The sequence below is a fragment of the Oncorhynchus masou genome, chromosome 2 (assembly GCF_036934945.1).
Source record: "Oncorhynchus masou masou isolate Uvic2021 chromosome 2, UVic_Omas_1.1, whole genome shotgun sequence".
Taxonomy (NCBI): Eukaryota; Metazoa; Chordata; class Actinopteri; order Salmoniformes; family Salmonidae; genus Oncorhynchus; species Oncorhynchus masou.
In genome coordinates, this window is record NC_088213.1 from 34,385,555 (window position 1) to 34,410,460 (window position 24,906).

A 24,906-nucleotide genomic window follows, 5' to 3' on the forward strand; every position below is an offset into this window, starting at 1 on the left:
TGATGAGAAAGCCATGAAGTGGTCTTCAGTGCTGATGGAGGGCATTGATTGGTCTGAAACGCCACAGTGATTTGTGTTTTAAGAGGGCAAGCCGGGCCCTGCTAACCATAGAACATCTCCCCTCGCCCAGCCTTGTAATCCTGGTCCACAGAGTTGTGCCCTGATGGACAGACAGACAGACAGACAGACAGACAGACCACCACCGCCCCTCTCATGGCATCTGTGACAGGTGGGGAGTGGAGACACAGGTATTTTGGTGATGAGAGACCCTGGGGATAGTACTGGGTACCGTGCATAAAGCTCATCACAAGAGGAACCGTCCTGAGTGCCCTTAAGCCCATTGGTACCCCCGGGCCGAGTGCAGTTAATTAGCAACAGTCTCTATAGCAACTGCCTCTTGGTTCAAAACAATGTCTAATTTTGGCTTCTTAGCCTATCGTGGCGGTGTTTACCTGAAGAGGTTTCTGGTGCCCTGAGTCTCATCTTAGCTGGTGCCATGCCCAGTCTCAGAGGTTAATTGTGACTGGGGTGAACAACAGCACAGCTGCATGGTAGGCAGAGCCTGGCCCTGGGCTGGCTGATGAGAGGATCATGAAAAGCCCAGTGAGAAAGTGGCTGTGGCCCCAAGCCCCTAACACTGCTGCTTACATAATTCACCTGCTGTGCAAACCTCTATTTAACTCAGCCCAGAAATAAGGTTGACACATGAAATGACATGCCCCACATTATGAATGTATTCACTGTATATTTGCATTTACGCGCTTGCCTTGCATTACAAGTGAGTGAATATTTCCCATTTTACTGCTGGCAAAGAAAATCTGAATTCATTCATTTTTCCCAGGTGTTGCCTATAGTCACATTTCTTGTATTTTACACCTGTCACTTTAAGAGGATGGCTGTATCTAATTCTAGTGTTCCATAGCAGAGCTGTTTAACTCCTCTGGTGTGTGTATTACATACCACAGCAAATGATTCCACTTTACATCAATGTAGACAAAGCACTGGCACAGCTATCATAAACCAGTCTAAATATGACAATATGTTTGTGTTGGAGCAGTGAAGCCGTGGCAACAGTAATGATGATGATGTGTGAAACGACCATCTGTCTGGGGAACTCAGAGGTGCTCTGCTCTTGGAGGCTGTCGTCTGATTGGGCCCTATCTGACCCTGGTCAGTCACCATACTGCATCTGTTGAGTTTAGAGGTGGAAAATGTTACGGCTTTCTGTCATTTCAGCTTGATGACTAAGGTACAGGTAAGACAGGGCGTTACATACGATTCTGGAGATTGGCGACACTATCAGTCCACATACAGTCCACATATGCCTTGGTCCTTCTTTTCGTCTTTTGAAACAAAGCTTTCCCATTACTGCTATGCTGTGTGCTCTGTCATCTCATCAGTGGGCCGACCCATGTCCCTCCTATGGGCACTAAGTGGCACTTGGTTTGCAGGGATGCCAAGGATGAGTTAGGCATAATGAGCAGACCTGGCTCACCCCCGATGGCCCAGCTCTGTGCTCCTCTGGGGCCCGCCTTGCCGGCCCTGCAGTGCTTCCAGAGACAGCGAGTGGACCTGAGATCCCCCGCTGGGCGGATAATGAGGAATTCTGGGATCAGCTCAGGCTCCCTGAGTCACCTGCATTCACACAGATTGGAGTGTGCGGAACTTCAGGACGGAGAGGCATCAGACACCTCCACAATAATCCTCTCTTTGTTCCTGAGCCATTGTGGCAATGGAGCACTGCTGTGTTTTTACACACATGAAGGAAAAATTCCAATTATATTATATTTTTTCTCCTGTTAAGAGGAACTCTTGAAGTGTAATCTGAGTTTAGTCTGGACGGACTGGATGTTGGCATTGTGAGACTAGCAGGGGGTTGTGTTGAATAATATAAAGGATGTAAAGGTCATGAGTTCATAGGTTGACACACCAAGTTATGTAGTCATTCTGGGTCAGTCAGTGAAGATGTTTCTGCTTCTATCTGCCCGTCTCTCTGTTTGTTTGGTCGTCCGCCCTGCCCCACTCACTACAGTATATTTAGTTTACTCTCAGGGACAATGCTTCCAATTGTCTGCTCCTTAAAATTCTGTCGGATTTTCAAAGGGAGATTGTTGCAGTATAACGAGACTCAAAGGCACATGACATTTCAGCCTCTAAAATTCAGGAGGGTACCTTTTATATGTGCTCTTTGTGCTCTCACTTTAAACCAAGCTCAACGCTGACAATCCTGCTGCTGCTTGCCTGCACCTGTTGTTTTGTGCCCGTGGCAATGAAGAGAGAGACGTGTGTGTGTGTGTTCGTTCAATACGCAATACGCCAGCTCGAAGAGTATGAGGACAGGTGATAGAAACAGGTTGGGTTATATTTACAACTGGATTTCATATCGCTTATGTAATCTTAATGTAATCAATTTACATTCGAATGGATTTTCACCGAGATTCTCCGCTTTTTTGATGATCAGTACTGTTATTTTTAGTAGGGGTCTCCCCAGCATGTAGACCCCAGTGTTAACCTGTGTTGTTATTGAAGTGACCCTGTGTGTGAGGTGTGACTCGGCATGGCATGTTGGCACTTGTCGTAGATTCCTGTCTCCTGCCTGCCTGCCTGCTGCGTTAACCAGCCGCAGGCTGTTGGGGGATTGCACCACGCTTGGCTGCTCAGCCAGAACAATGGGCCCTGGACTCTTGTTGTTGTTATTTGTTGACCAGTGGGTGATGGGATGCTATTGGCAGGAGCTTAAATAGTGCTAAAGAGGCGGCTTACTCGCTGACGCAGAAATAGGAACGGAGATTAGATTTTTATTTGATTTGAGATAGCATGCAATGTTTATGAATAATGAGGATACTTTTGGTGTATCCATATGTCAGGGTTAGACGAGGGAAAAATCCTTGTAAATCTCTTTCCGCTGGATTTGTTTCGTGACATTTAGGGACTTTCCGGTATATTATGTAAATCCATCAGAATACAGTAGCTGGTATGTCTGTTATGAACAGCAGTCTCAGTTTGTCTTTTGTAGGTCAGGACCCCAGTTGGTTTATCAATGTCCAGACACAGGCTACTCATCAGAACGGAATGTACCATGGAATCTCAGATGGCTTCTTAGAGACTGTGAGAACCCAGACACATTTATACACAGACAAAACAGACACACATACATACATGTAGGCTAAACACACACACACACATAAACACGGACCTCTGTGTCCTAAAATGATCAACACTGAGGCTGGTTTTTATCATTAAATGATTCTACAAAATACAATGTTTGTTTTTCCCATATAAAGGACACAATAAGGTTTTCAAGTCCCATCCTGGTCTAACAAGAGAAGAAAGAGCGCTTTCTAAAGGTGCCATGTAACTCCTGACCTGCAGGGAAGAGAGACTACAGAGGGCTACAGTGTGCTCAGTTGTGATTTGACCGTGGCGAGGTTTGCTCAATGTTTTTTCAGGAAATGTTTGCATGTGAGAGCAGGGTTAGGTTAGTAGGGAATATTCTGCTGCCTGTGTGTGTCAGGAACTTTATGGGGTGTGTCCCCAGCAGGGAAGCCTGTGTGAGTCTCTTTAGAGCTGGGCTGGTTTCAGGTTGCACGCTCCCAATTGGCTGCTTTTGTTTGAGTAAAACGCTGAAACTCTGGGTTTCTTAAAGTTGCAGTGTCTTGTGCTCTCCATTCATGTAGAGCATCAGTTTAACACTGATGATGGCACCATTTTATATTTATGAAACCCTTTCTACTGATGAGACCAACCATTCTACACTGACGAAACCATTCTGTGTAATCAATGTAAGAATGGAATCTGTACGGTTACTCTATATTTTTCAACCAGTACTCCTAAAGCCTGTCATTTAATGTTGGCAGCAGATGTTGAAGCCTGTGATTGTATGTCCAAGGTAAAGCCTATAGTATTCTAAACCGTATAAACTGTAAGTCTGTTCATGAAGAGGATCATGAAGAACAGATAGGATATATGCTAACCTTGCCAATACTGCACAGTGTTTTTTGCAGAGAAGCAGACAAAGGAGCTGCTCTTAGAAGACGTCTATACTCATATCTCAACAGCAGAGAAATGATCACATTGGGCATGTTTACTATCATTTACTATCATTTACTATCGTGTTTGGTCTGTATCACAGGCAGCTATCTCTTCTAGACTGATTGGAGCTGTCAGATTGTTACAGCCTTGACAGAGAGGATTGTGTGCGATTTCTCTGTTGGAAAATGATAGCATTCCCTCACAACTTTGAGAGATAAGGTTTTTACTTTCAGCCTGTGTGAGTGAAAGAGAAGCAAACAGGGAGAAGGAGAGGCAGACCACATCAGGGCCACAAAGTTGGGCTTTTCATTTACACATATTGGTCGCCGCTAACAGGTTTTCTTTGTGTTCAGATGCCGGATTGATCCTGAGAGATTGAAAATATTGATTTAACCCTGTGAGGGGGCGGGTGGGGGTGCCTCCCTGCCTGCCAGACAGCGTCATGTTCACACATCGGCCGCGCTCCGCTACGAGTTCCTCAGGGGACTCCTAATTACCGTCGCCCTCACAGATTAGTCCAGCAGCCAGTCCAACTGTAGCCTCCCTGGTTGTTTATTTCATCCCTCCGTCCTTCTCTCTCTTCTCCTCCCTCACTACTCCTGAAAGACACACCCTGACCCAACGGCCAGGCCTGCCTCTGCAGTAATGTATGTGATGATATACTCAGTGGCTTCTAATTGATAGAGTGATTCAGACGAGTGCTGGTTGCGTTAATTGGTCCCCGGTGAGGGCATGTATTGCTCTGAGAGGGGGGAGTAGGCCTCAGCCGCAGGCTCACCTAAGCAGGACAGGTCAGGGAGAAAGGACGTAGAGCTGGCCAGGGCCACTGAGTGATGGGTGGCGCCCCTAACTCCTCGCCCCTGTCCAAAACACAGTCGCCATTTAGCAGAGGTTAGCTGGTGTAATCCTCTCTGTGTCTCCATGAAGACCCAGGTCAGTAACCTGTTGATATCTGATGTCCCGTTAGCTTGAGAGAAAATACCCCACCTTTAATCTCTCGCGGTTAACCTGACTCATTACCTCAACCACTCACTGGGCTTTTACCCCACTTTAAGGTCAGTTAAAGTTAAGTATTGATTTCTTTTTGGTGTTGGCAGATATAAATAGATTTTTAAAGAGGTATTAATTACATACAAAGACATTATAAGGAGATATTAATTGATCAGCAGTCAGATTTCCAGCCACCGAATGAGACTTTTTATCCATTAATCAGGCCTGAAGACTAAACACAGTGCCTTTGAGTGTCTGTGAGCACTGACCTCCACTGGGTTGAATTATGAATGTGTATCAGGAGTCGCGAGAACTTGGCGAAGCCTATTCAGCTGGCCACTTTCTGCGGGTGAAAGTGATGGTCTATTACCACTGAATGCTTGTAGATCCTGGTTGTATACCATGCTGTTACTCACTGTGGAACAACAGTTATATCACATGACAATGATTAAGTAGCGGATATTGTTGGATGTCTCGATGACTGAATGAGAAACATTACTCAGGTCTGGGGTCTGCTGCTCTGTTTGTTCTTTGTTTGCTTAAGACCACAAACATAGCCTAGCCGTTCCATAGAAGAGCTCACCCTTTGTAGCCCTAATCATCAGAAGGAACTGCTTCTATTTTCTCAGCCAATCAGCAAAGGCCTCACATTAGAAACCACAAATGAACAAACTGCAGAAATGGGATAGATGAATCACTTGAAATAATAGTGTATCTAAGAGAAAATTAGATTTTACTTCAGCAAATATAAGATCTTATCTTCTCATAAATAAATACATTTTAGACAGAAGTATTTCAAATATAGGTTTATGGTAGTTTTGCAACGTATTCGTCTGCAACAGATTACCGGCACATCGTTTTTAGAGAAATACTGTAAATGTATTTGAGTACCGGTAATAGTTTTGAGTAATAGTAGGCCTGTTTCTAAAATGACAATCATGTCATTACATTTGAATGTTGCTTTCTATCATTTCACATTGTATGCTAAAGGTTATGTAAGAGATTGGAAACATCTCGATATCTATGTCTTTGAAAGTTGACTGGATTTTGCCTTTTTGTTTGTGGAGCTCATTTTATATGGCGTTTTTAATGTTAAACATGATATTATGTAAACATCATCTTAAAAACATAATCTGTTCGTGTAAAACCATATGTGAGTTTAGTGAGTTATTCGAGGGCATTCATGTTTTGTAAATGGGTGATATGAATCTCTGTGGTTCCTGTCTGCCCCACCGGCCTGTTTGAGAAGTCCTGAAGAGGGGACACATTACTTAATGACTTTTCAAACCAACCACATTACTTCTTCAGTGTTACATGAGTACCCTCATGGATTGGTTTCATTATTTTATTTATTTTTGTTTCAAATTAGCTCTGAATTGTTGTGATCTATGGCTGTATGAATGAGAAATACCTATGTTGAGTGTTGGGACCGAGGTCAGAGCCGAAAGCAAACAGCCACTGATGTTCCATTTCTTTCTCCCAGAGTCATTAAAGGCCCTACATTTACACAGGCACACTGCAGGCTCTACAAATCAAATAGTCAAATCATGGAATGTGGAATTTTGGGTGAAGGCTTCAATGAATGTACAGACTGCAGATGACAATCAGAATCCCTCACTATGTTTCACTTCAAATAATTCAGAAAAACATTCTTGAAAACTTTTTGTGCAAAAAAACGAACATATGGACTTTATTAATCCTTGTTTCCTCTAACTCAGCAGCATGGCACCATGCGATGGATTATTAAAGCAAGCTGAGTGAGTAGAATGTAGAGGATGTGTATACGTGTGTTTGCGTGTGACCTTGCCCTCTCAGCAGGAGGCAGATGGACGCACGCAGACGGCCTCTCTGGAAGATATATAGGCTTAAACTTTCAGTTTGTAAAAGCCAGGAGGGATGGGTGGGACGTGTGTGTCTGTCATCGTGGGGGGTGGGCTAAACTATTGTGACCCTAAGAATGGCCCGAGTGTGTGTGAACGTCGACGTGCCAACTTTGGCCTTGAAGTCTTTCTTAGGGCCCCACGCTTTAAATACGGGGGGGGGGGGTTAAGCCACCCTAATAAGTAGCTGGTTGGCTGGAGTCAGATGTTGGGATCAACAGACGTTATCCTCCCCTATCCTGAGCCCCCTCTCCCTCTGACCCTAATTATTACTGATGAGAGAGCAGAGATTTGAAGAAAAGGGGGAGGAGGAAGAGGGGAGGGAGTTTCTTTGAGCCACACTTTCATGAGGAAACACCTGCAGGATCTTAGCAACTTCAAACCTTTATTGTTAGAAGCACTGGAATTGTTTCAGCCAGCCTCTTGATTAAAGGGTAGACCTATTGTTTTGTTCACCTTGGCAGCTCGGCAAGAATTGTTTTTGTACAATTAACACCAATACAACAAAAGTTAAAGGCTTTCTGCCTCCTCTACCCACACCCTGACCCAGCCAAGGACCCTCCTGCTGAATGCCTCCTCTACCCACACCCTGACCCAGCCAGGGACCCTCCTGCTGAATGCCTCCTCTACCCACACCCTGACCCAGCCAAGGACCCTCCTGCTGAATGCCTCCTCTACCCACACCCTGACCCAGCCAAGGGCCCTCCTGCTGAATGCCTCCTCTACCCACACCCTGACCCAGCCAAGGACCCTCCTGCTGAATGCCTCCTCTACCCACCCCCTGAACCAGCCAGGGACCCTCCTGCTGAATGCCTCCTCTACCCACACCCTGACCCAGCCAAGGACCCTCCTGCTGAATGCCTCCTCTACCCACACCCTGACCCAGCCAAGGACCCTCCTGCTGAATGCCTCCTCTACCCACACCCTGACCCAGCCAAGGACCCTCCTGCTGAATGCCTCCTCTACCCACACCCTGACCCAGCCAAGGACCCTCCTGCTGAATGCCTCCTCTACCCACACCCTGACCCAGCCAAGGACCCTCCTGCTGAATGCCTCCTCTACCCACACCCTGACCCAGCCAAGGACCCTCCTGCTGAATGCCTCCTCTACCCACACCCTGACCCAGCCAAGGACCCTCCTGCTGAATGCCTCCTCTACCCACACCCTGAACCAGCCAGGGACCCTCCTGCTGAATGCTTCCTCTACCCACACCCTGACCCAGCCAAGGACCCTCCTGCTGAATGCCTCCTCTACCCACACCCTGACCCAGCCAAGGGCCCTCCTGCTGAATGCCTCCTCTACCCACACCCTGACCCAGCCAAGGACCCTCCTGCTGAATGCCTCCTCTACCCACACCCTGACCCAGCCAAGGGCCCTCCTGCTGAATGCATCCTCTACCCACACCCTGACCCAGCCAAGGACCCTCCTGCTGAATGCCTCCTCTACCCACACCCTGACCCAGCCAAGGACCCTCCTGCTGAATGCCTCCTCTACCCACACCCTGACCCAGCCAAGGACCCTCCTGCTGAATGCCTCCTCTACCCACACCCTGAACCAGCCAGGGACCTCCTGCTGAATGCCTCCTCTACCCACACCCTGACCCAGCCAGGGACCCTCCTGCTGAATGCCTCCTCTACCCACACCCTGACCCAGCCAAGGGCCCTCCTGCTGAATGCCTCCTCTACCCACACCCTGAACCAGCCAAGGGCCCTCCTGCTGAATGCCTCCTCTACCCACACCCTGACCCAGCCAAGGACCCTCCTGCTGAATGCCTCCTCTACCCACACCCTGACCCAGCCAAGGACCCTCCTGCTGAATGCCTCCTCTACCCACACCCTGACCCAGCCAAGGACCCTCCTGCTGAATGCCTCCTCTACCCACACCCTGACCCAGCCAAGGACCCTCCGGCTGAATGCCTCCTCTACCCACACCCTGACCCAGCCAGGGACCCTCCTGCTGAATGCCTCCAGATTGTTGCTTTAGTCGATTGTAATGCTAATTTTAGCCCGAGACCCCTGAGTAATCTATCAGGGATGACAAGGAAGTCAGGCCTATTGTCTGAACCTGCTACTCCATCCACATAGAGAGAGAGGCTGGCCTCTGGCCCACACTGCATTCAGGGACAGGAAACCCAATGGAAAAGGATCAATGCTGCTCTTACTCTGCCCAGACAGGAAAACTGTCAAGCCATTTACATTGACAAGCATTCATGTAATCGATACTTACATAGATGCCTGTGTCTTTAGGGGGGGGGGGGGCGACAACAAGGAAGCACTTCCTCTGGTTTGAGAAAGTCCCCTGTAGTGCTCCTTGACTTACGAATGAATGTTTAGAGACTGGAGAATGTGTAATAGGTGCTTTACCCAGTAGTTTCCTACAGCACAAGGTTCTAAATATTGGGTTGAGATAATGACTGAGCAGTGCCGTAACATCTTGCAGCGTGTTAAGCTTTCACAGGTCTAATTCAGGTTAAGCCTGGGCGAAATCACATTGGTGGTTCCTTTTGGGCCTTGACAAGTGACACTTGAGAAAATAACATTGTAATAAGAACGAATGATAGATATGTTTGGTGGGGGCGGGGCGTGTGGGCGAGAGGTTGCCCCCTGTGTTGTTCAAGGCGTGCCCCGTTGTCCTACTAAGAGGAGAGAGTTAAAACCACATGAGTGGCTGACATGGAGCCAGGCCCAGCACGATCTCAACATCCATTGACATCATCGCCCACCGCCGGACCAGATGTGACTGTGGTTATGCCGGCATTAAACAAATGTGCTGCTGCAGGAAATGAGCGCCTTGAAAAGGAGGGAAAAAACCTTCAGCAAAGCGTTGTTATTACCACTCAAAGGACGTAACCAAGGCAGTTAAAACGTTTAATACACCATAACCTAAATTATTCCAATGTTTATCATATGCGGGTGCATTGCTTTGGGGCCTTTTCAGATTTAATTATCTTTTCATTGATATGCCAGTGGAGATGCTTCGTTTACAATGGTGTTACGGTTTTCTGTATGCGAAGGAGAGTCGGACCAAAATGCGGCGTGTAGATTACGATTCATGTTTAATGACCAAACACACTAAACACAAACACTACAAAACAATAAACGTAACGAAAACCGAAAATGCCTATACTTGTGTAAACTAACACAGAACAAGGACAAAAGGACACTCAGGACAATCACCCACGAAATACTCAAAGAATATGGCTGCCTAAATATGGTTCCCAATCAGAGACAACGATAAACACCTGCCTCTGATTGAGAACCACTTCAGACAGCCATAGACTTATCTAGAACACCCCACTAAGCTACAATCCCAATACAAAACACACCACATACAAAAACCCATGCCACACCCTGGCCTGACCAAATAAATGAAGAAAAACACAAAATACTTAGACCAGGGCGTGACAAATGGCCTCTGGGTGTGTGATCAGTGGCAAATTTATGCACATCAAGCTCACTTATACTTATATATATATATTTTTTACCTTTATTTAACCAGGCAAGTCAGTTAAGAACAAATTCGTATTTTCAATGACGGCCTGGGAACAGTGGGTTAACTGCCTGTTCAGGGGCAGAACGACAGATTTGTACCTTGTCAGCTCGGGGGTTTGAACTCGCAACCTTTCAGTTACTAGTCCAACGGTCTAACCACTAGGCTACACTGCTGCCCCGTTGACCAGCTCACCCTCTGGAGAAATGTATCTCATCACTGTCATGGATGAGAACATGTATGTCTGGGCTGAGTTCAAGTTCTGGAGGGTCAGCACCATTTTCGACCTAAATTAATATCTCATACCATATATATTCAGTGGATATTATGGTCACATGACCCAGGCTATCGGTCTATCTCATTCCCTTCTTCAGATGAGGCTCTAGCACTGCTGTTCTCCTGGCAGGTGACAATAGTCAGACCACAGCACCACCTGTCTTTCCCCGGTGTCACTCACCACTCATACGTAGCAGGATACTTTAGAATACGGGCTGAAGCAGAAGGGCATGTGGTCTACACATGTGGGATGAACTAACTTCAACTCTAACATCAATATACTGTATCTCCTGCAAGACTCAGCTTCTCTGCTTTTCATAGAGCAGCTTGTTAGCATTGATAGCATTGATTATTTTACGGTTTATTAGACGGTTTGTTAGCATTGATTATTTTAAATATAGAGACAGTAATGTGATGAGGAGAGAGTGTCAAGACATATAAATGATGAGAAGGGCTTACCGAGAAACATTTCCAAAAGGACTCATTCAAGGTAGAAAAGAGTTGGAACACTCAACAAGAAATGATACAGTGGGGATTTTTGAAACATTGATAAAGACTATAAAGGTCAGAGGAAATTATTCGTAAAGAGGGAGTTCAACTTGGAGTAATGCTAGTTAATGCTACTTAAAGTGTGATTGAACATTGTCAGAATATGCCTAGGGAAAGTGGAGGAGTTGTAAATAAGCTGGGAGTCTGTTATTTTTAGGGGGAGCAGGCTCCAGCAGCACCAGAGGGGGTATGAGTGGGGGGAGGGGGGGGGGGGCTGTACGGGGGTGTTGGATGGGAGCTAGGAGCAAGCAGACACAGCAGCTGTGTAAACCCCAATAGCTCAGGGAGGGATAGAGCGGGGGGGGGGATACTTTCCAGCTAGGCCAGTTAACCTCATAGACTACTGCAGTCTCACTCAAAAACATTTTTACAGTTTAATGGTGGAACGTGTTATGTGCTACAATAACTGCATACCTTAGATGTTTCAAACCATGAAATTAGTGGTGCTGCTGTGTGAACCATGACAGCTAATAGGCCTAAGCAGCAGGTCATCCGTCACATGTTGAATTGAAGCATTATCCTATTAAAAGTGTGTTCGTGCACCCTTACCGTCCAGCAAATGTTACCGGAGCAACAGGACCAACAGGCTCCGAGACAGATTCTACCCCCAAGCCTTAAGACTGCTAAATAGCCATAAGACTGCTAAATAGTTCATTAATGGTTACCCGGACTATCTGCACTGGCCCTATCTTGCACTGACTCTATGCACACTCACAAGACTATATATACACACACTCTTTCACACACACACTACACTGACACTCTCACACAAAACCCACAAGCATACACACACACACACACACACACACACACACACACACACACACACACACACACACACACACACACACACACACACACACACACACACACAATTTTACTTTTATTATTATCTATCCTGATGCCTAGTCACTTTACCCTGCCTTCATGTACATATCTACCTCAAATACCTCATCTGGTACTGGTACTCCCTGTATATACCTCCACATTGATCTGGTACTGGTACTCCCTGTATATACCTCTACATTGATCTGGTACTGGTACTCCCTGTATATACCTCTACATTGATCTGGTACTGGTACTCCCTGTATATACCTCTACATTGATCTGGTACTGGTACTCCCTGTATATACCTCCACATTGATCTGGTACTGGTACTCCCTGTATATACCTCTACATTGATCTGGTACTGGTACTCCCTGTATATACCTCTACATTGATCTGGTACTGGTACTCCCTGTATATACCTCCACATTGATCTGGTACTGGTACTCCCTGTATATACCTCTACATTGATCTGGTACTGGTACTCCCTGTATATACCTCTACATTGATACTCCCTGTATATACCTCTACATTGATCTGGTACTGGTACTCCCTGTATATACCTCTCCACATTGATCTGGTACTGGTACTCCCTGTATATACCTCCACATTGATCTACTGGTACTCCCTGTATATACCTCCACATTGATCTGGTACTGGTACTCCCTGTATATACCTCCACATTGATCTGGCACTGGTACTCCCTGTATATACCTCCACATTGATCTGGCACTGGTACTCCCTGTATATAGATCCATTCTTGTGTATTTTATTCCACTTTTTTCCCCCATTTTTTAAATTATTATTTTTTTAAAACTCTGCATCGTTGGGGAGGGCTCTTAAGCAAGTATTTCATGGTTAAGTCTATACCCGTTGTATTCGACTCATGTAACAAATACAATTTGATTTGATTTTTGATTGCAGGGTCAGAAAATGTGCATTCCTGTGGTCAGGCTTGAGTGGACTGTGACTATATTCTCTACTACTATTGTAACACCCAGCAGGGCTAGGGACCAGGGTGAGGCTGTTCCAGGATCCTCCCAGGGAGGAAGGATGCTCAGGGCCAAATTAGATTTCTGACTGAATGAAGAATCAGCTCTGGGGGACAATCCCAGGAAGAGTGGACCGACTGGCTCTTTGTGGTGCTGTGGTTTGAGTGCCATTGATATGGCCCCGGACCTTCAGGGTCATTGAGATTCAGAGGAGACCATTCTGACCAGGGGGAAGTAGTCCACAGAGCGACTCTACTCTGGGGATCACACCATAAATATGTAATCCTTTTCCTGCTGCTTTGAGTGACAACAAGAACCCTCCTTCAAGAGTTAACTTCCTCACTCAACCCCCATTCCCTCACCATGACTTTCCCTATTTTCCTCCAGTGGGGCACAACTATCCACCCATCAACCTGAGTGAAAATGAAATCGTGGTCCCAACTCCCAAACGATGGTCCCAACTCCCAAAGATTGAGAGCTTCCCCCTCAGCAATTCTCTTCCAGCGCTCTGTAACTCAGGCGGATGCCCAGGGCATCATCGGTTACAATGCAGGGTTACTTTTGCCCAGCGGGAAACCACTGAAGGAGAGATGCAGAGGAGCCAGGCCAGCGTAAAAGTCTGGTCTTGCGTTGGGAGAAGGTGTTAGCCAACATGTTGACAGATAGTGGAGTAAAACAGCCTGCTGCAGCGTCTTTAGGGGTGATAATTCATCCCAGTCGTATACCTCACTAAATAAGATGAACAGCTCATGTCAGCTCCGACTCTTACCTCCCACAGAGTTGAAATAAGCATGTGGGATGAAGCAGAGCTGGGACCCTGATGCCCATGTGGAGAAAAGGGTCTATCTTGATTCACAACAACTTTCAACTCCCTAAATGCTATTGGTTCTCACTGTTTAGGGCATAGTAATCTGTTGATTCTCATTGAAATAATCTGCTAATCTGTTTTGAATTGATTGTTCTCATTTGTATAAATTGAATTACTTCTTTCACTTTAGTTAAGTAAAAATGTTCATGGCATCGAAAAGCTTGTTTAATCCAATGCCAATTGTTTCCAATTATGTTATGTGCTTTTAAAAGAGGAAATTAAAAACACAACTGTACTTGAAAAGTGTGAATGAAAAGGAAAGAGAGAGAGGGAGAAAGAAAGAAAGTCATCTGGCACTGCTTAGGTTCCAGTGAAATGAAAAGGCCGGACTTTAAAGCGTTGAATTAGAACTCTCAACAGGGGTAACTTCTCTACTGCGCGACTCCAGGCACTGCGCCACATCTCCCAGAGTAAAACACAAGTGTTGATTAGTTTACGGGAGACACAGTATTGCCCATCAGAAACATTTTGAGTAGGTCGGAGAGCGGTTGAATAAAGTGGATTCAGAGTGCTGAATGTGGCCAGTTGCTGTTTTAGCAAATGTTGTTTTGCTGTGGAAACACAGGAAAGAAGGCAGGCTTGCCAAGACCTGCTGAGCAGTCTTTTTTCAGCCTGGTCAAGAAAAAAAAGAAAATTCAGCAGTAAGCATTTGTGTGCTTTGATCTAGGATTCAGGCGTCTGCATGAATGCCCTTATTGTCATGTTATGTGTACACAGTGTGTGAATTATTGAAAACAGCATAGCCCCTAGGTTCATCTGGGAGAGATTACTGTGCAGGCACGCTGGGAGGCCCGGGCAGGGATTGAAATCCCCCAGATGCTGTTTATTTTTCCAGGGGAAGGAGACCTGATTCAGTCACCCTGGCCTTGTCTAAATGCTCCTTGTGAGGAGGCGAGACTTGGGTCACGACTCTCGCCACACCCCTCCTCCTGGTGCCTCGCCCACAACAATCCCCAGCCCCCGTCACGCTGCAGAGCAACACCTGTCTGGGTGTGCCAGACACATGGAGCAAGGTGTTGTGCTACACAACATGTGTTTACTTAACCTCTTCAGTTTTATCAGTGCGTTGATTTAAATGTGCTATTTTGAAAAGGCAAATCTGCTACATCAGGGTGTCTTCTTTCAAAAGAAACTGAACATTTGACATGATTATATATAGAGCCAGTGGTGAATCTAGGGGCTAATACATTTGATAAAATAGTGAAAGCAAACATCTTGGCATCCAAATCCCTCTGGCATCCAAAAATAACACTGAGGGAGACTGCCAGAGAGAGAGAGAGAGAGAGAGAGAGAGAGAGAGAGAGAGAGAGAGAGACAGCCCGAGAGAGAGACAGCCAGAGAGATAGAGAGAGGGAGACAGCCAGAGAGAGAGAGAGAGAGAGAGAAAGACCCTCTCCGTTGACAGGTGTTGTTAATGGCAGTAACTCGAGGGGCAATACCCAGACTGAACGTCCTTTCATCTGGCACACCTGAACAGAGCGCGCTCCCTGGGTTCACAGCAGGTGGAGGCTTCTGCCTGGCTGCCTCGGTGTGACATTACACAAACAACAGGCAGCACATACAGCCCCAGCCTAACAACCCAGACCTGCCTGCCACCACCTCCGCTACGCTTGTTCTATACTTCACTTTAGTCACCATCCCCATGTGCAGCCTCTGCATTAGGCCATCCACTGCCTTTCACAGGAAATGTTGTAGCTTTTCCATTCTGAGAACACAGTCACTGCTCCGTAGCCAATGTACCGTTGTATATTGATGATGCTAAGTGAAATATCAAGACAAGGCCTTTCATTGAGCTGGAGAAAAAAAAAGCCTGTTTGGTTGTTTAAAGGACGTGTTGCATTACATGGGAGGGAGAAGTAGGTCCATGGCATTGGTTGCCTTCAGCTGGACACATAATTAGAGTGGCTCCTTACCTATAATTTGCGTAATAGTTTTGGGGTGGCGGTATGTTATTACCATATGAAAAGGCTAAGCAGGGGTCGTTGTGCATCGCTGCAGCAATTAGAGGCGAGCTGAGGGCAGAAGAATGTTTTGAGCTGCCATTAATTGGAAATCACTACAAAGCCCATGCTTTAATAATCATTTAGTGAGAACAGCACTGCTTAAATTAATATATTTCCAGTGCCATTATTTACAGTAACAGTACGAATGTCTGGATCAGTTTCATTTCATAGTGTGAGGCTTTGAAGAGAATGGGATTCAATTAGATGAATTTGAAAGGCTGTATGCTTGTTGTAGGGCTTTCGCATGCTAATGCAACATGCCGCTTTTACATTTAAATGGGATTTTTGTTTGTTTGTCAAGATGTATATAGTATATAGTAAATGTCTGATGATTATACAGTATGATGCATATTTGACTGTTGTGTGCTTCATTTGTGTCATTGTAAATGAAAAGGACACACGAAGTCCAGGATCTCAATGATGGCTTATTTTGTGCTAACCTTTCTCTCTCCTTGCTGTGTGCTTTCTGCAGGTCGGAATGAGCTGATAGCACGATACATCAAGCTTCGGACTGGAAAGACGAGGACGAGGAAGCAGGTAAGAAGAGAGCGGAAAAGTTTGCATGGCATGTTAAAACTGAAGAAGACCTGAATGTACCCGCTGCCTGTGTTTATGCTGGAGAGAACACAGGGCACACACACACACACACACACACTCATAGAGCTTTGCTGCATGCTTGGTCTGATGGGAGGCTGTCTTACCAGACCCTGGATGTGTTTAGTCTTCTTACAGTTATCCTGCATGAGAAGATGCCTCTGCAAATGCTCTCTCTCTCTCTCTCTCTCTCTCTCTCTCTCTCTCTCTCTCTCTCTCTCACACACACACACACACACACACACACACACACACACACACACACACACACACACACACACACACACACACACACACACACACACACACACACACACACACACACACACACACACACACACACACACACACACACTGACACCCTCACATTACAGTAACTCAACTATAACTCACTTGTTCCGTCTGGAAGGGTGTTATAAGATGGATACATTACTCAATATTTGTTGTGAAAAATGTATTTGGTGTTTTAAAATAATCACAACAGAAACTGGATTAGGACATAGATGATAGGACATTGATTAATAACATTATTGTTGTCTGTTATAAGTTTCCAGTTGATGTAAGCAACAGACTAGATATAAATAGATGTTACCCATAAGCTCCCATAATATCAGTTGGTGGGAAGGTGTCTGGCCATGAGGTCCATCAGTCTGGTTGGGCAGGAAGTCATGCTCGTATGTCCATGATAAACACCCCTGTGTCCAGACTGACACTCTATAGCTGGGTGGGAATTGATCAGCCAGCTAGAGGAAAGTCATGTGTGCTATGTCTCTGTAATTCACTCTCTCAATGGGGGATCACACAAGGCAGAAGGTTGTTTGCCTGCTGTAATATAATTTATGATACAACCAAAAAACACAAATATTTCATATTTAATTATTGAAGTGTTGAGATGTTAAGAAATCAGTCTCAATCAGAAATAATGGTAATCTATTTGAGTTGATTAACATCATTTGAAATATTATGATTACTTCCACATTCACTGTTCTAACTAAAGAGCACTGTTCTGTATGAGACGAGAGAAAACAATATCAAGGCATAGGTTGATTAAAATAAGGAATGTCAGATTGAATTGTAATCTTATTTTGGCGAGCTGGAACGGTGTACTTCCCCATTACCCTGTTTCCCATATTAACAGACATGCTTTTAGGCGTTGATCATTCCCCGGTGAACTGCCTCAACAGCCACTTGTGTGTGATTGGCCTGATTAAGACCGAGAGGAGAGGAAGGAAATCGCCCTCAGACCAAGTGTTCGTCCCTCCCCCGTCAGAAATGCAGACTGACCACACATTATCTTACTGTAGCCAACCATTTACACAACTGAATATTTTATACAAAAGCATGACATATTTCCAAGTCTGTGTGAATGTTGAAGCAGCATGGGCCTCTGAAACACCTTATCCGGCTCCCTTAAGGATACAAGACTGGCCGATTCTCAGTCAGTACACAGTCGATCACATCTGCGCCCTGTTAATGTGTGCTAAAGAGGCCTGCATCCTTCTTAATCAGCTCACTTAAGTGACAACAACAGGCAACACAATGCTTTGTGGCTGTGAGCTTGGTGTGTGGCTTGGAGATGCTTCTATTATCCTATTGGACAGCTCAAATCCCCCTGAAGTGTTCTCAACAAAGAGATGTGTAATCCTTTTTGTATTTTTGGTTTTCTTGTTTTTTTCTCTCTTCTTTTGTTTTAAAAAATGGAGGTGTCTAGTCACATACAGGTCTTAGCAAGAAAGAAAGTTCGAGAAATCTCAGCTGCCATCAAGGTACGTCTGGCTTTGCCCAGTTGCAGGGGGGCTTTTCATCGCCATGGTTACAGGCTGTTCCTTTGTTTTCCTCCCCTCCCCTACCCCGCAGGTGTCTAGTCACATTCAGGTTCTTGCCAGAAGGAAATCTCGTGAGTTTCATTCCAAGCTAAAGGTATGCGCTTTTCTGCTTTTGGGCTTGTGGTTGCTGTGCGTCGTCTTACTTCCTGTTTCCCGTGGTTACAGAGTGAATGCCTGACGCTCTGATTCCCGTAGCCTAGATCCCCTGCTTATGATTAGAATTCATAATATAACCAGACACACACACACACACACACACACACACACACACACACACACACACACACACACACACACACACACACACACACACACACACACACACACACACACACACACACACACACACACACACACACACACACACACACACACACACCTCCATAAGTGTTTTATTTCTATTTTCTTTATTGTCATTGAACAATAAGTGAATTTGCTTTGAAAACAATTGTAGGGATCCGTTTAAAAACTTAAGAACTATATTTTAGGTTTGTGAACAATATAAGTTATAGTATTACTAGTTTCCATAATGCAAGTCTGAAAATAGATACCATTTTAAAATGTATTTATTTATTTAACTATTCAAGTCAATTAAAAACAAATTCTTATTTACAATGATGGCCTACACCGACCAAACCCGGATGACGCTGGGCCAATGGGGACTCCCAGTCACAGCCCATTGTGATACAGCTTGGATTCAAACCAGGGTGTCTATAGTAGAGGTCGACCGACAGGATTTTTCAATACCGATACCAATTATTGGAGGACCAAATAAAGCCGATACCAATTAATCAGCCGATTTAAAAAAAATGTATTTATTCATTTGTAATAATGACAATTACAACAATACTGAATGAACACTTATTTTAACTTAATATAATACATATATAAAATAAATTTAGCCACAAATAAATAATGAAACATGTTCAATTTGGTTTAAATAATGCAAAAACAAAGTGTTGGAGAAGAAAGTAAAAGTGCAATATGAGCCATGTAAAAAAGCTAACGTTTAAGTTCCTTGCTCAGAACATGAGAACATATGAAAGCTGGTGGTTCCTTTTAACATGAGTCTTCAATATTCCCAGGTAAGAAGTTTTAGGTTGTAGTTATTATAGGACTATTTCTCTCTATACCATTTGTATTTCATATACCTTTGACTATTGGATGTTCTTATAGGCACTTTAGTATTGCCAGTGTAACAGTATAGCTTTTGTCCCTCTCCTCGCCCCTACCTGGGCTCGAACCAGGAACACATTGACAACAGCCACCCTCAAAGCATCGTTATCCATCGCTCCACAAAAGCCGCGTCCCTTGCAGAGCAAGGGGAACAACTACTTCAAGGTCTCAGAGCGAGTGACGTCACCGATTGAACCGTTAATAGTGCGCACCCCGCTAATTAGCTAGCCAATTCACATCGGTTACACCAGCCTAATCTCGGGAGTTGATACACTTGAAGTCATAAACAGCGCAATGCTTGAAGCACAGTGAAGAGCTGCTGGCAAACGCACGAAAGTGCTGTTTGAATGAATGCTTACGAGCCTGCTGCTGCCTACCACCGCTCAGTCAGACTGCTCTATCAAATCATAGACTTAATTATAACATAATAACACACAGAAATACAAGCCTTAGGTCATTAATATGGTCAAATCCGGAAACTATCATTTTGAAAACAAAATGTTTATTCTTTCAGTGAAATACGGAACCGTTACTTATTTTATCTAACGAGTAAAATACGTAGTCTAAATATTGTTGTTACATTGCACAACCTTCAATGTTATGTCATAATTACGTAAAATTCTGGCACATGAGTTCGCAACGAGCCAGGTGGCCCAAACTGTTGCATATTCCCTGACTCTGCGTGCAATGAACGCAAGAGAAGTAACACAATTTCCCTAGTTTAATATGGCCTGCTAACCCGGATTTCTTTTAACTAAATATGCAGGTTTAAGAAAATATACTTCTGTGTATTGATTTTAAGAAAGGCATTGATGTTTATGGTCAGGTACATTCGTGCAACGATTGTGCTTTTTTCGCAAATGCGCTTTTGTTAAATCATCCCCTGTTTGGCGAAGTTGGCTGTCTTTGTTAGGAACAAATAGTCTTCACACAGTTCGCAACGAGACAGATGGCCCAAACTGCTGCATGTACCTGTTTCTGTTGCACAGAAAGCAAGAGAAGTGACACAATTTCCCTAGTTAAAAGAAATTCATGTTAGCAGGCAATATTAAATAAAAATGCAGGTTTAAGAATATATACTTGTGTATTGATTTTAAGAAAGGTGTTGATGTTTATGGTTAGGTACACATTGGTGCAACAACCGTGCTTTTTTGGCGAATGCGCTTGTTTAATCACCCGTTTGGTGAAGTAGGCTATGATTCAATGATAAATTAACAGGCACCGCATCTATTATATGCAACGCAGGACAAGCTAGGTAAACTAATAATATCATCAACCATGTGTAGTTAACCTGTGATTATTTTAAGATTAAATGTATCTTATAAAAAACAATCAATGCTAGCTAGCACCTTACCTTGACTCCTTGCTGCACTCGTATAACAGGTAGTCAGCCTGCCAGTCTCCTCGTGGACTGCAATGTAATCGGCCATGATCGGTGTCCAAAAATGCCGATTACCAATTGTTACGAAAACTTGAAATCGGCCCTAACTAATCGGCCATTCCGATTAATGAGTCGACCTCTAGTCTGTAGTGACATCTCTAGCACTGAGATGCAGTGCCTTAGACCGCTACACAACTCGGGAGCATATATAGATATAATGTGAATAAGAAATTCAATACTCTCATGAGAGGAAGGCTTGCTAAATATTCTAAATCTGTTCCACATAGCTCAGAGTGGGCACTCTTAAAAAGAGCTTAAAGAATTTCACTTTCTGTATTTTTTGCCAAGAAAAATATTTTCATGTTAGTTCAGACATCCAAAAGGCAATGTCATCATTTTCTACAGTTAAATTAAAATGAGCCCAACTGAGTCGGATCCTTATAAAACCCTCAAAGCAAATGGCGCTCACAGTTTGTAGACTTTGTTGCTTCTTTCTTTCTGTCTGGCATGACAATGTGAACCCAGAATCAGAGGTTGGTACTGGTGTTATCTGTACTGTATGTGGGAAAGCATGTTGGCAAGATGCATTGGCTGTCGGTGAGTGGCTGAGAGCTGGAGTTCAGAGGTCATCAGCAGAACTCTGTTTACATGTCATAAGCAGACACACTATCAGCCACTGATGTGCTGCATGTATAAAGGGTTTAGGTTCAAAGACTAAGGGTGGTCTATGAAAAAACCTTTGACTCTTTTTTGTTGTTGCTGTTTTAACCTAATCATCTTTCCCTGTCAGTGCTGAGTTAAGACCATGAGGAAGTAGCATCTCACCTGCCCTCTCTGCTGTTATGCCAACCCTCCATATTGATAACTCTAGGCTATCACATTGACATTGCTATCAGTTGCCTTCTTTTCTCTATGTACATGTGTAGCTGTCCTATTACATTCTTCCTCTGTGACTCATTTTACCAATAGCAATGTGTTGAAAATCATGGGCTAACACCAAATATTTTCAAAAATGTCTTGTGAAAAAAATATATATTGTGAAAGATGTAATCTTGTCATACATGTACCTGTAATTCAAAACATTTTTACAAGGGTAATTTGGTAATGTATGTGTGTTTAAGGACCAGATTTCTCTCTCGTCTTTGAGGGGATGACTACATCTTTTGACTTTCCCCTGTTCCCAGTGTTCAGATGGATTAATGACCCCTCATTAGTGTGTGTGTGTGTGTGTGTGTGTGTGTGTGTGTGTGTGTGTGTGTGTGTGTGTGTGTGTGTGTGTGTGTGTGTGTGTGTGTGTGTGTGTGTGTGTGTGTGTGTGTGTGTGTGTGTGTGTGTGTGTGTGTGTCAGCCAGCTGTGAATGCCTGGTCTTTCAGGCACAGTGCGTCTGTCTGAGTTAAAACAGCCATCTTTTGTACGGGTCTCTGTCTACTCTCATCTAAAGCATTAGAGATCAGCAGCAAAAGAAAGGCCCCTCCATTTCACAGGGAACATCTCTGTAAATCTGCTCTGTCTCGTTTTTTATCTGAGACATGTTGAGTGAAATGACAGTCATTATGGTGCCATTCTTTGTGCTACTTCTCTCGAACCATAGCTGACCATAGTGATCAAATTCTCAGACATTCCAAGTCCACCACATTCTCCAAAATGTTCCACCCCACATTATTACTATCCAAGTTTCAGTGTGACAGCAGTACTAGTTGATTAATGAGTGTGGGGTTCCTGTACCGATACATTATTTCAGTGTAATGTTTTGACAGAGGACATGGCATGAATACTTCAAAGTGCAGTTTGCTTTGAATACACATTTTAATATTTTATACCATTTAACAATGGTATTTTGTCAGTCTAGGTTTTCTTACATTTTTGTTACGACCAAAGGGTATAATGTCCTAAAATATGATTCAATAGAATTCATATAATTTTGCAAGCATTATTTTGTTAATCAGATCTGATTAACTGAAATCTGATTAATTGAATGAAATCCTAGAACTTTCACCTACATTGTCAAATTGATTAAAGTTGATTAATGCTCGTTGTTATCATCATTGAAATCACAATGCTGATTGATAAAACATACATTTTTACATCTTGCTAAAGCAGGATTGTTGTCCAGATAGATTGTAAAATTACAATAAAACCTTGTTTGTTTGCATTCAGGTTACAAGCATGGTAAGTATCAATTATCCATCCAAGCTCCTGGCTCTGCTCTTACCAGACCTGTCAGACCTTGAGTATCTTTGCTTCTGCTATAGTACCATAGCTGCTGCTGCAGCCCAGTGACTGTCTAGTCTGTGGGCCTCCGTCATAGTTTCACACCACTGCATCTACAGATACTGTACAGCTCTTGCCAGCATGCTTAACATCAGCTTCTGCATGTGTTCTCATGGGGATCCTAGTTCTGTAGGGATGGGTCAGAAGTCATACTGTATACTGCTCTACCTGTGTTGAGATAAGAAACTACATTTTTGTTTGTTTGTGCTGCTGTGTTAACACAGTAGAAACGGAATGCCATAGATAGGGTTTAGCTGGATGGTATACAGCAGACTACTGAGTGGAACTGATGCTAGCGAGTATTTCTCTGTCATTCCCTCAGCCACTAACTCCCTAACTCACTACTCCTGCTATCGATTAATTAACCTTGCTTAATATCAACATTAAATTAAATGTGATTACATTTTTCTGTTACACAAAGGCTGATTGTAGTCCTCATGTACTGTATTGAGCTGAAGCCTTTATTTTTTTTTAACCAGATAGGCCAGTTGAGAACTGCAACCTGGCCAAGATAAAGCAAAGCAGTGTGACACAAACAACACCGAGTTACACATAGGATAAACAAACGTACAGTCAATAACACAATAGAAAAATCTATAAACAGTGTGTGTAAATGTATTAAGATTAGGGAGGTAAGGCAAAAAAAATAGGCCATAGTGGCAAAATAATTACAATTTAGCAATTAAACACCGGAGTGATAGATGTGCAGAAGATGGAAGTGCAAGTAGAGATACTGGGTTGCAAAGGAGCTAAGAAATAAATAACATTATGGGGATGAGGTAGTTGGGTGGTCTATTTACAGATGAGCTGTGTACAGGTGCAAGGATCTGTAAGCTACTCTGAAAGCTGATGCTTAAAGTTAGTGAGGGAGATATAAGACTCCAGCTTCAGTGATTTTTGCAATTCGTTCCAGTCATTGGCAGCAGAAAACTGGAAGGAAAGGTGGCCAAAGGAGGAGTTGGCTTTGGGGATGACCAGTAAAATATACCTGCTGGATCATGTGCTACGGGTGGGTGCTGCTATGGTGACCAGTGAGCTGAGATAAGACTTATAGATGACCTGGAGCCAGTGGGTTTGGCGACGAATATGAAGCGAGGGCCAGCCAACAAGAGCATACAGGTCGCAATGGTGGGTAGAATATGGGGTTTTGGTGACAAAACGGATGGCACTGTGATAGACTACATCCAATTTGCTGAGTAGAGTGTTGGAGGATATTGTAAATTACATCGCCAAAGTCAAGGATCGGTAGGATTGTCAGTTTTACGAGGGTATGTTTGACAGCATGAGTGAAGGATGCTTTGTTGCGAAATAGGAAGCCAATTCTAGATTTAATTTTGGATTGGAGATGCTTAATGTGAGTCTGGAAGGAGAGTTTACAGTCTAACCAGACACCTAGGTATTTGTAGATGCCTACATGCAGTGAGGGAAAAAAGTATTTGATCCCCTGCTGATTTTGAATGTTTCCCACTGACAAAGAAATGATCAGTCTATAATTTTGATGGTAGGTTTATTTCAACAGTGAGAGACAGAATAGCAACAAAAAAATCCAGAAAAACACATGTCAAAAATGTTATGAATTGATTTGTATTTTAATAAGCGAAATATGTAGAAATGTGTATATTGCTTCCTAACTTCCCTTCCCTATTCGATGCTAATGCAGTTCGCCACAGGATGTTTTTGTGCTGGTCAAGGGCCAGTCTGGAGTGAACCAAGGGCAATATCTGTTCTTAGTTCTACATTTTTTGAATGTGGC

The 24,906-nt window shown here is 44.0% G+C and overlaps 1 protein-coding gene across 8 annotated transcripts in view; it reads left to right on the forward strand.

Moving 5' to 3' along the window:
• LOC135503880 (transcriptional enhancer factor TEF-1) overlaps positions 1–24,906 on the forward strand; it is a 64,380-nt gene that overhangs the window by 30,001 nt on the left and 9,473 nt on the right. For 3 of the 8 annotated variants that reach the window (XM_064922053.1, XM_064922070.1, XM_064922062.1), the window contains 4 exons: positions 16,377–16,441; positions 18,202–18,264; positions 18,356–18,418; positions 23,040–23,051. In XM_064922053.1, coding sequence (XP_064778125.1) covers positions 16,377–16,441; positions 18,202–18,264; positions 18,356–18,418; positions 23,040–23,051 — 203 coding nt within the window. The remainder of the gene's footprint in view (positions 1–16,376; positions 16,442–18,201; positions 18,265–18,355; positions 18,419–23,039; positions 23,052–24,906) is intronic. The other 5 variants (XM_064922080.1, XM_064922085.1, XM_064922092.1 and 2 more) reach the window with 5 other exon arrangements.